Below are 12,749 nucleotides of genomic sequence, written 5' to 3'. Positions count from 1 at the left end.
GCACCTCAGCCACGCTCAAGGTCCTAAAAGATGTCATAACCGCCATCGATAGGAGACATTACTGTTGGTCGTATTCATCGACCTGGCCAAGGTTTTCGACTCTGTCAATCAACACATTCTTATCGGCAGAATAAACAGCCTTGGTTTCTCTAATGTCTGCCTCGCCTGGTTCACCAACTACTTCTCTGATAGAGTTCAGTGTGTCAAATCGGAGGGCCTGTTGTCTGGACCTCTGGCAGTCTCTATGGGGGTGCCACAGGGTTCAATTCTCGGGCCGACTCTCTTCTCTGTATACATCAATGATGTTGCTCTTGCTGCTGGTGATACTCTGATCCAACTCAGATCAATGCACCTGTACATAGCCCATCTGTAATATAGCCCATCGAACTACCTCATCCCCATACTATATTTATTTATTTATCTTGCTCCTTTGCACCCCAGTATCTCTACTTGCATATTCATCTTCTGCACATCAATCACTCCAGTGTTTAATCAGTATATTGTAATTAATTCGCCACCATGGCTTATTTATTGCCTTACCTCCCTTATCTTAACTCATTTGCACACACTGTTTATAGACTTTGTCTGCTGTATTATTGACTGTATGTTTGTTTATTCCATGTGTAACTCTGTGTTGTTGTATGTGTCGAACTGCTTTGCTTTATTCTTGGCCAGGTCGAAGTTGTAAATGAGAACTTGTTCTCAACTAGCCTACCTGGTTAAATAAAGGTGAATTAAAAAATAAATAAATAAAATATCACACTCACCAAAAGGCTTTTCAACCTCTGATCGTTTCCGAGTCAACACTTTTAAAAGTTGTACGATCATAGCAATTACACAGTAGATACGGCTCAAAACACACTGCAACTATACTTAATGTGAATGTATAGTGTGAATATCAGTGCTTTACCATCTGAAATACTTTTATGGGAAGATTCAAATTAATTTGGCAATTTTTGTGTTCTGAATTACAATGAGGTTGGTTGAGGCTTTCTGCGTTCGGCCCATGCTTAGCCCCATCTCTAATTCTCCCTCTCTCGTCATCGTGATATTTTGACCGGTAGTACTACAGGTTAAAGGAGAAATACACATTTTTTGGATCAAAGCTACAGTATTAAGTGAAATTGAGTAGTGCCAGAGAGCTCATACTGCGCTGGAAGGAGAAAGGCAACATTCTCCAAAACTAAAACCCCCATATTATCAGATGAAAGGAACTACACCTCCCTCTCTCTCTCATTATTTTGGCAGTTACCTGTTTTTTAAATGGACAAAGTAATTTAACGGGCATAGGGATAGAAAGGTCAGATATGTACCGTATGTTTGATGCATATAAATGTTACATCTTTATTTACATACAGTATCTGAGCACAGAGATCCACTCAGCTGGATAGAGGTAAAAAGCATTAAGAGTTCTTGGTGTCCCAGGTTAAGAAAGGCCTGGTGGTCTCCATAGCAACCAACACGTGATGTCCTCTCAGGTCTAAAATACAGAAATTACATTTAAAAAGTGTCCTTGTGTATGTAAATGAAACACATTTGATCATTTTCACCATGCAGCATTACTCTCCAAAGTTGTTGGGACATTATTTTATGAAAACCCTGCATTTTATGTTTTCAGTTAATACAGTACGTAAGGGTTTGAAGTTGCTTTCCTGTAGAGATTGTCCACGATTTGTGCACGGTATTGTTGATTGGTGAGACTTTTCACTTTGCACAGGTATAAAAGACCATTTCTTGGAGGTAAATATTCACAACTGTCAATCCTCTCTAGTTCATGTCAAGATATGTCTTACAGACACCTGGGAACATTAGCACTGAGTCAGTCTGATTAGTCAGCGCTTGTCTATTTGTCATAACAACAAAATTAGTATATATAGAATATATCTCTCCAGCACAGCCTCTCTCATCATTCCCTGTGAAGGACGTATGGGAACATCAACAGGGAAACTATCAGATTCATCACCACCACGCACATCTATTTTTATCATCTCCGGCTCGGAACAATCCCACCTATGTTTATAAATGCCCCCTCTGTGCTGTCTGAACTCCATTATTGCCTGTGGCAGGGCTGATTCACACAGTACATTAAAATAGGCACGGATTTCACTTTATCATTTCTGGCCTTGATGTCACCTGCTGTGTTTACAGATCCAGCCCACACCGGTACTGAATAGAAAGCAGCACCGTTGAAAACCAAAATAAAAACCTCATCGATTTCCACATGGCCCTCTGTAGTAAAAAAGGCAATTGGATTAAGATTTATTCCATAATATGTTTAAAGGCCTCGGCGGTTCAACATTATCCAGGAATTCAATTGTATATCTATGGCTGTTTGATTTATGGCTACTGCTTTAGTTGTCTGATGACAATGAAAACCCTGATTGTAGTGCTTTTCCCCCCTCTGGCCATCGGTTTAATGCACACCACCGCCGCACAGGAGAAGCTTTAAGGTTTGAGATATAAAAATATAAAACACTTGGGGTCCCCACTTTGGAACAGTGGGATAATAGCTTAGAGATGAACTACCCACCAAGGGACTTCAACACTTGGGTAATCTCTAACAACCTAGATCTCAACATGTGGGGATAATTGGGTTCAGTTAGGTATTACTTCTCTTGTGTTAGAATGTATGGCTCGCTGTGTCATATAGACCCGATAATACCTGAGTCGTGATTGGCCCACTATGGTAGGAATAGGATTTTGTATGAATATTAATCTAATTTAAATATAATTTCCTTCAACAGATGTGGGTTGGTTGTACAGACATAGAATAATGAGACTGTTCTAATATGAACCACCCTATCCCTTGGAGGGGGAAGTGATATATGGAATGGACACTTGTGGAAAAGGCTGCCACGTACACTCAAGAAAAATAAGATATGGTAGATGTTCAAGTCACTTAGCATTGTCTGTTTGTTCTAACAGAGATGTTTGATCTAAGAGAGAGCCCAGCTTGTGAGGAATGGAAGGAATATGTCAATACAGTGTGGAGATGCATTTTACCACATCATTCTTCTGGGAATTATAATTACTGGATCACAATCTATCCCCATCAGCATGCCAGCAATGCCTACAGAGACATCCGTGTAAGCAAGCCTCGTCGAAACATGAAGGCTTCTGTAACACCACCAGAGCCAAAAAGATAGCCTACAGTAGTGTAGGATCCTGTATCTCTACTGGAAAGCTGAACAAGGACACATATTGGTTTTCACAGCATTATGAAAATGGTATTTGTAGCTGTCTTTCTCGGACACATAGAGCTGTCAGAGAACAGTGTGGTTCAGAGCCCATTCAGCAGCAATGGATTATCTGAACACCCTCTTTTCATGTCACCCATTTCTAATGGGGAATTGAATCTGGGTGTGGGATTACTTTCAGAGCCACTGCCTGGTGGAGTGTGCACTTTATCGCTCTATAGAGTGCGATTAGATGCATCTAGGACAGCGACTAAAGGTTCCTTAGATGGTGAGTTTCCCCTGATCCCATGGAAAAAGGTTAAAGCTGTCTGTCAAATCTGTGGTAGCCTTTAAGACTGGTGTATATCATAGTAAAAGTAATGTCTTTCATGTCATCAAGAGCTATTTATGCTTACTTGATTAGAAAATATAGAATATTAATATATTTAATTGAGTGTTATGTGGGTTAGTGTAGGATGTAATGTTCCCGTTCAAATGAATGTTAGACGGCAGCTAAATCTAGCTTTTCAAAGCCTGATTGTCTCTCAATCCTCGGGGCGTCGACTTTGACAGAGAAGATAGTGCCTTGATTGGCCACATTTGTCTCTGAGCGTTCTTCTCCCTCCCTCCCAATTACACATTTTCATATTCATCTCCTGCTCGCTGCATAATAAGAGGCAGATTGAGAGTGGTAGCTCAATGTGCAACAGATTATGCTTAATTATGGACCGTGCACTGTGGATGTTCTTTTTCTTCAGGCCTGCAAGATGTTCACATCTGAAATAGAAGCAGACATGACCAAAGCCACCAGTACAGTCATTAGTTGTTGCATTCCCTGGTGAGATATGTCCCCATTCACCACTCATAGAAATCAGTGGGAGCCAGACACTTTTGATTGCTCAAATGTCTTGTCTCAGCTCTGGGAAGACGAGTAAACAGAACAAAAATGCAGAGAGAGGGCTCGATAAATAATTGGGCGGGAATGAAATGAAATGTTCCCTCCAAACGAGGTTGCAGGGGAATTAGTGGAAGATGGATAGCTCTTCCTCAATATTCTTCCTGGCATCAAACACAATAAGTTGAAATGCCTTTCGAAAGTTTTCCTGGTGGAAAACATATGAATAATCTTTCATTTGCATTGTGGAGAAAGGAAAATAAAATACTGGCATTTAATTTTCGTTGTGGTTTCATATCTCATAACAGAAAGCTGCATTCTGTAATGTTTTTTTTTAAATGTAGTGCCATTTCTCATGAGCACAGGCCAGGGGGATGTGAAATGGGTAAATGCTTGAAAAGATCAATTGGCAGCAGGAAAAAATGATGTTTGGAAGGTCTTGGAATTTTTCTCCCTGCTAGCCATAAAACATTTTAGTTGAAGCATAAAAACAACAACAAGATATTAAGATTAGATGAGGCATTTACAGAGGTGCATCAATATATCTGCAACTTGTGTCATGATGCATTAGTAAGCCATTAAAGTGTTATCTGAATTGATTTAGACTATTATGAGGACATCATCTTCACACACACACACACACACACACACACACACACACACACACACACACACACACACACACACACACACACACACACACACACACACACACACACTCTAATGCCTGATGGAAATGATAATCACACCATCTCCCAATGCCTCAGATTGTAGTGGCACTGCTATTTATCTCTTCATAAGTTTCTTTGAGGGATCATTAAACTGGGCTTTGAGTTGAGGGATTAAGCAGTGAATAATGTAGCCAGTTCCATCTGTTGGCCTGCTTAATCTGGGCATATGGATCCAAATACATATGGCCAACACACATTTTTCTTTGCTAATCGTCCCGAGCCACGAAGAGAGGGATGTACTTAAAACAAATTGATACATAGCAGGGAGAGAGAGAGAGAGAGGGGGAGAGAGAGAGCGATGGAGAGAGAGAGATGAGATTTTGGTAAATCTGATCATCTCTCTCAGTTCTCTTGGCATGGTTATTATCGCATTTGGTGCAGGTCTGATTTATCATTCCATTTGGATGCTTGTGTGTCCAAAACAAACACACACACACAGTAAGTGCTCGCTCTCTGAAGAGGAGCCCGACTGAATCAGCATGCACCAGCACACACCACCGAGCATTGTGCTCTAGAAAATTGCTTATCTTTTTGACATTGAAGAATTGTGATATTTTTGTTTTCTTCTGAAGAAAAGCCAGTGGAAGGCAGTCACATATCATCTATTGGATATCTGATATGAACAAAATGGCGGATGAATTATGGGAATACAAAGAAGAATATTATTTTATACTCATGTTGGCTATAAATTTGTGAATGCAGGACCTGTTACTGATAGATAGCAGTCTACCATTCCTCTATAATCTAGAACTGATGTAATAACATAACCGTCTAATCAGAGGCAAATCTTCTTTTAGTAACAGATGCATTGCAAATCTGTTATTTTGAGAGTCTGTTTAGAGTCACGATAAGAAAAACATTATTCTTTGTACTCACACCACCTGCTGTTTTTGTCTGCATATGAATACCATTTTATTAAGACCATTTTATTACCTGTTATCTTACCAGAAACGTTGACAGAGACCACTCATTTACATGTCCCCTTTGATACATTACATTATAGTCAATTAGCAGATGCTCTTATCCAGAGCGACTTACAGGCGCAATTAGGGTTAAGTGCCTTGCTCAAGTGTACATCAACAGGTCAAATCATCACACTATCATGACTGCTAGACAATCTCTCAATCACCTGTAAAAGTACTATGCATGCATGTGACTTTGGACATAATCCAAATACTGAAGTGGAGAGAAAGAAAAAAAGTCTGATGGTAATAGCATGCTGAACACGGCCAATGAAAGGTGTTACCCTGAGCTATGCACAGGGAGATTGAACCCAGCTGATCGACTCTCTGAGAATTGGAAGTAAGTAATAGGTCATCAAAAGAAAGGAGGACCAAGGAGCTCTTTATGAAGAGTGCCTTGGTCCTCCTTTCTTTTTGATGACCAATTTAGCCCTTTTACCAAAGAGCACCTTCTATCTACAAAGACCTACTATTGTGTACCCTAGCAGCGCCTTCCTTCCTTCAATTTGGGCCCAAGGACCTATTCAAAGCTCAATCATGATGAGGGTAGAGGAGTCTAGGAGAGTAAAATACGTCTTGGTGGTGTAAAGCATGCTTTAGAGGTCATTATAGGACAGCAGAATTACTGTTTGTATATACAGTATGCAATCAGCATGTACAATGGAATTCTGTTTGTTGACGACATGGTATTGACACATTATGTCTAGAACAATATTCCTGCGTGTACACAAGTAGCCCAATTCTGATCTTTTGACACAAATGTTTTTCTGATGACTAATTGGGCAAAATATAACAATTGAGCTGTCTGTGTAAACACAACTATTGCCCGGATAAGAGAATGAGTCGTTTCATATCCTGCTTTACATTTACAGCACATACGTATACTGTGGGTTTCTTTGCACACATGCCAACGATTTCAGCAAATCAGTTAATGAATGATAGACTAGGTAACTGAGTCAGACTAATGTGTAGTGCTATTTACCCTGGGCCCTGTGTTAACCTGCATTTAGCCTTCATCTGTTTTATTTCTACCCCAGTGTCGAGAGACAATAGAGGATAAAGTCCAACGCTAAACCACGGGGTCGTTTCACTGCGGTCGTTTCAACACTTTGACTTCCTCATTGACATTGATCCAAAGGACGGGGTTGCAGCAAATGAGAAAACTGAGTAGGGCTGCTGCTGGATCGTGAGCCAAACACAGTGGAGAGATAAGCACAAATTGGACCAGAATGTAGCTTTCTTCATTTTGCCCTTCCTATTTGTCTTTCTCTCTCTCTCTTTATCTCCATCTCTCCCTCACTCGTGCTTAGACAATTGCCCAATGACACACACACACACACACACACACACACACACACACACACACACACACACACACACACACACACACACACACACACACACAGAGAGACACACACACGCATACACACTTTCATATACAGAAGCTCGCATATACACACACAGTATACAATTACACACCCACGCACATAATGGACTCACACACACAGACACACACACATGCAAGTACGCTACCTATCTCATGAGTGATTTCATGTGGAGACTTAATATGCCTCATTATCTGCCCTACTTTACCTTCAGATTTGTTGATGCAAAACCAGACACAATGCAATTTGTATACATGTGTTCCCATCCTCTTGAAGAGCGGTAATTAGAAAGCGCTTAGATGCTTTTCAAAAAGGCTGAGAGAGTGAGATTCACCTGTCATGGATCCACAACACCTCCATCAAGGGCTGTGAGTGTGTGTGTGTGTGTGTGTGTGTGTGTGTGTGTGCTATCGTGCAGGTGTGGGTGCTTTCGTGCAGGTGTGTGTGGGTGTGCATGAGTATGATAGGGTAGATGGGGGAAAAAAACCTGCTTCAAAATTGAATTAACGGCCAGTGGTGTCTCCCAAACAAATGTGGTCTCTCATAAAATCCTCTTACGTTGCAGGAGGACCCTGTTGAATGAGATTTACAAATCTGTCTGACTTCCAAGGTGTCAGAATCCAAATTGTTCTGGTACCCAGCACGCAGTATGTGAGCCGGCCTCATGCAGGTAGACTTAATTGTACGTGGATACCTAGCCTTCCGTTTCCAGCTGCCAAGTGACATTTTTATTACAGCACCGTCCCCCTCCCCCCATTCAACGTGTAACAATTGTTTTGCGGGCCTGTGTTGCTAAACATGCAAAGTGTAAGCTGTCTCAGGGGAAATTAAAAGGACAACTGCTCCACCAGCGGGATTATTTCAGACAAAGAATAAAAAATCAAAGATTTATAGCTGGGGGGATATTTATATATCAGACACCCCTGACCTAGGCAGGGCCAGTCACGGCACATCATACTGCGTCAAACACATATGGAAAAGGCTGATTATGTAATAGCTACGCCATTGTTAAAATGAATAGCGGGGAGATAATACTGAGTAACGCCTGGACTACTGTGCAATGTAATAGATGTAGAAGGGTTTTCTTATTTGTTGGATCACATAGCTAACTCTTTAGTAGTTGCCCTAGCCATAACCCAGGGTAATGATATTAGTATACCATCAGTCCTATTACAGATACTAGACCATACCATTTACACAATAGGTCAGAATTGATTCCAAATCAAATCAAGATCATACACACATTTGCAAATGTAATGGCAGGTGTAGCGAAATGCTTGTGTTCTTAGCTCCAACAGTGCAGTAATACATAGCAATACACACGTAATCCCCAACAAATTTTACTAAAGAAATTAAGAAACATCAGAACGTTTAATGGTGTGTAAATATACTATGGACAGTATAATAGAAAAGGTGTGTACAGTACATCAGTGGTTATATGGGATGTGCCAGGACTGGAATACAGTATCAATCAATCAATCAAAATTATTTATAAAGTCCTTCTTACATCAGCTGATGTCACAAAGTGCTATACAGAAACCCAGCCTAAAACCCAAACAGCAAGCAATGCAGATGTAGAAGCACGGTGGCTAGGAAAAACTCCCTAGAAAGTCAGGAACCTAGGAAGAAAGCTAGAGAGGAACCAGGCTCTGAGGGGTGGTCAGTCCACTTCTGGCTGTGCCGGGTGGAGATTTTAACAGTACATGGCCAAGATGTTCAAATGTTCATAGATGACCAGCAGGTCAAGTAATAATAATCACAGTGGTTGTAGAGAGAGAGCCGATCATTCAGAGTTAGAGACAGCAGGTGCGGTAGAGAGAGAGAGAGTCGAAAACAGCAGGTCAAGGATAAGGTAGAACATCCGGTGAACAGGTCAGGGTTCCATAGTCACAGGCAGAACAGTTGAAACTGGAGCTGCAGCACGACCAGGTGGACTAGAGAGAGAGAGAGAATATACCTAAATTAAGACAGGAGAAATACTCTAGATATAACAGACTGACCCTAGCCCCTGACACAATCTATTGCAGCATAATTGCTGGAACCTGAGACAGGAGGGATCGGGAGACACTGTGGCCCCATCCGACTATACCCCCGGACAGGGCCAACCAGGCAGGATATAACCCCACACCACTAGAAGGATATCTTCAACCACCAACTTATTACCCTGAGACAAGGCCGAGTATAGCCCACAAAGATCGCGCCAACCACATATGCAGTGGGTAAAAAAATATATAAACATTATTAAAGTGAACAGTGTTCCATGACTCCATGACTATGTATATAGGCCAGCAGTCTCTAAGGCACAGGGTAGAGTAAAGGGTAATAGCTAGCTAGTAACAGTGACTAAGGTTCTGGGCAGGGTACTGGGTGGAGGCCGACTAGTGGGGACTGTTTAACAGTCTGATGTCCTGGAGATAGAAGCTGTTCATCAGTTTCTCGGTCCCAGCTTTGCTGCACCTGTACCGTCTCCACAGATGGTAGCGGGGTGAACAGGTCGTGGCTTGGGTGGCTGAGGTCCTTGGTTTGTTTTGTATCGGATATCTATAATAGACATTTGAGTGCAATTCATATGTTTTTGAGAATCTAGGTCTATGATTGGGATTGGATTACAGATCCAAGCTTTTTGCCTGATTGCAAGACCCAGATCTAGGTTGGGTTTGATGATGATCATTTATTACTTAGCAAACACAATCAGGACCTACAGAGAATAGGCGATAGCCCACAGCCATGCGTGGCATTTGCCTTGATTAGATAACATGGTGTCTCGATGGCGGGAGATCATGTTCACTGGCAGTTTTCTGCTTGAGGCAGAGCTAAATCAGCTAATTCAATGTCATTACCGAGTACCAAGTGCTTCTATGTTTTTTCTCTTACTTAGTGATGGCAATACAGCAGTTTTCTTTCAATAAGGATGTGATCACAATTTACTTACGCTCTTGTGATAACATTGCCACTAGCTATTGTGAACATTAACTAAATAATCCAATGCCGTTTTGGACGTTAGACGAGTATGGCATTTGTGACATCACGTCCACTGCGAAGATCCTTGCTATAGCAGGTGCCAATTGTAAAATTACCTTACATTTTGATGTTGCTGTTGCATAAATGGTTGTCATAATGACATCAATGAATATATTAAGACATAAGCATTTACCTATTCTGTTTTTCTTGTAGGGAGTTTGCGCGTTGGAAGGTGAGGAACACAGCCATTGAGAGGAGGGACCTGATCCGGAACCCTGTGCCGCTCATGCCAGACTTCCAGCGCAGTGTCCGGTTGCTAGGGCGACGACCCTCCACTCAACAGTTCATCGACACCATCATCAAGAAGTATGGAACCCACATCCTGATATCCGCCACCTTGGGAGGTGAGAAAGCATATATCTACTTCTACTTTACTAAGACAACACTGGTGGGCCACAAAAATGCCCTCACGGGCTACTCCTTATTGTGTTTTTTTTTCCCCATTACCTTATTTGGGCAAAGCCCTGTTATATACGTACAAGGTAATGTCCATTGTCCATGCCACCTTCTTGATGGGGAAATAGATGGGATATCAATTGGTAAATTGGTAGTTTTGACAGTCAAATGAGCTTATGCATAGCTGGTAATGATAGAATGGTAACCCCCTCTAAAATCTGCACTGGTTCTTCTCATGGTTCTGTCCTGTTAAGATAACATTTGAGGTGGTTTTATCTGATTCAACATTTTGTATCAACCTGTCGCTGACCATTTTGGAGCTCATGCATTTTACAGGCAAGGCCCTGCTTTAGAAACATATATTTTCTGTTTAAATCTAGGATTTCACTTGAATGTCAAACAGTCAGCTTCAATAATTCAGTTAAAGTGAAAGTGGGGGATTTCATAGGTAGACATTTAGAGTTGCAATATCATATATACAAGCCTGCAAGGTGATTTTCCCTAACACACTCATTATGGAATTCAGAAATCTAATATTGTGGTGAAATATGATGCTTAGGTAAAATATAAATAAGTTCAAAATAAAACTAACTCCAAGGAGGATGATTCACTACTACCACAAATGCAGACGTTATTAAAGGTAATGATATAAGGAATCTTGACACAAAGAACTGATTGCAATGTTGCAGGTTATCTTTATTTCTCTTCTCTCTCTTTTCCCTGTTTTCATTCTCTCTCTTCCTCTTTCTTCTCTCTGTCTCTGTCTCTCTCTCTCTTTCTTCTCTCTGTCTCTCTGTCTCTCTGTCTCTCTCTTCTCTCTCTTCTCTCTCTCTGTCTCTCTGTCTCTCTCTCTCTTCCTCTTTCGTCTCTCTGTCTCTCTCTGTCTCTCTGTCTCTCTGTCTCTCCCTCTCTCTATCTCTCCCTCTCTCCGTCTCTCTCTCTCTCTCTCTCTCTCTCGCTCTCTCTCTCTCTCTCTCTCTCTCTTCTCTCTCTTACTCTTTCTTGTTTGTGTCTCTTTCTTCAATTCTCGGTCTTTCTTCCCCCTCTCTCTCCCAACTAACTAAGTTTCACCATATCATGTATAACCTTGAAGGCATTTCAGAGAGTTATGGCCTAGAAGTCACTCATCTTAATCTCTGGGTTGCACATTAAAGAAACACCATTATGTGAGCCGATAAACCCAGAAACCAGGAGTGTACTGAAAGCTGGCCTGCAGGCCCACAGCTATTACATCTAAGGTGATAAAGGAGTACAGAAAAGATGATGTTCTCTTCGTCAGACTCACTTTATGAGCTAAAAGGAGTCTCTGTTTAATTGGAAAAAATAGGTCTGTCTGATGGCCGGCCCCATTGAGAATGTGTGATGGCGTGTGTGTGAGTGTGTGTGTGTGTGTGTGTGTGTGTGTGTGTGTGTGTGTGTGTGTGTGTGTGTGTGTGTGTGTGTGTGTGTGTGTGTGTGTGTGTGTATGTGTGTGCATGCATGTACGTGTGTGTAGTATGTGCATGTGTGTTTGCAGGTCTGCAGACACTATTGAACACTGCACATGTTGCCATTGTGCAGTATAATAGTATAATGTAATATATCCTGTAACCCACACAGGTACCATTAACTCCACAATAGAGTACCTATGTCTAACATTTCCATTGCTTTTAAGCACCAGTAGCACTCCTAGCACCAGACAGCAGACGGTGTTAATGATATACAGGCAAATCAATACCTTCCCCTCATATATTGCTTTTATATATCCATCATCTTGTATTATTTCATTACAGTAGCCAATAAAATCGGGGGCCCTGTATGGCAATAATGTATATCCATAAAAATGGGAATGACATCATTGACCATAGGCTGAGACAGAGCTTAGGACGCTGAAGGCTCAGCTATAGGTATGAATCAATTTAGTCATTATCGAGGCACAGCGCCAAAGAGCTGCCCAGTAAAATGTAAGACAATGTATTTTTTATGAAAAGATCACCCACAAAGATAAAATATAGCTAGGGCCTGACTTTACTGGGGCAAAAGCAGTAAAGTCACATATTTATGTACAGTAGACCTACTTCCACATAAGCCAGAGAGGGGCAAAGCTATAGCGATAGAGGGTTAATGTTGTATCATTATCCTTGTGCAGTAGGTCAAGGGTGTGTGCGTAACCTTCCTTCCCCCGGGGAAGAGCAGGGAGAGTA

General features: G+C 41.4%; 1 protein-coding gene across 1 annotated transcript in view; it reads left to right on the top strand.

The window, feature by feature from the left end:
• LOC110509819 (BMP/retinoic acid-inducible neural-specific protein 1) overlaps positions 1 to 12,749 on the top strand; it is a 120,715-nt gene that overhangs the window by 50,553 nt on the left and 57,413 nt on the right. Inside the window, exon 3 of the mRNA XM_021590941.2 lies at positions 10,324 to 10,514. Coding sequence (XP_021446616.2) covers positions 10,324 to 10,514 — 191 coding nt within the window. The remainder of the gene's footprint in view (positions 1 to 10,323; positions 10,515 to 12,749) is intronic.

The sequence above is a fragment of the Oncorhynchus mykiss genome, chromosome Y (genome assembly GCF_013265735.2).
Source record: "Oncorhynchus mykiss isolate Arlee chromosome Y, USDA_OmykA_1.1, whole genome shotgun sequence".
Classification (NCBI taxonomy): domain Eukaryota; kingdom Metazoa; phylum Chordata; class Actinopteri; order Salmoniformes; family Salmonidae; genus Oncorhynchus; species Oncorhynchus mykiss.
This window is presented reverse-complemented; position numbering and strand designations above follow the sequence as displayed.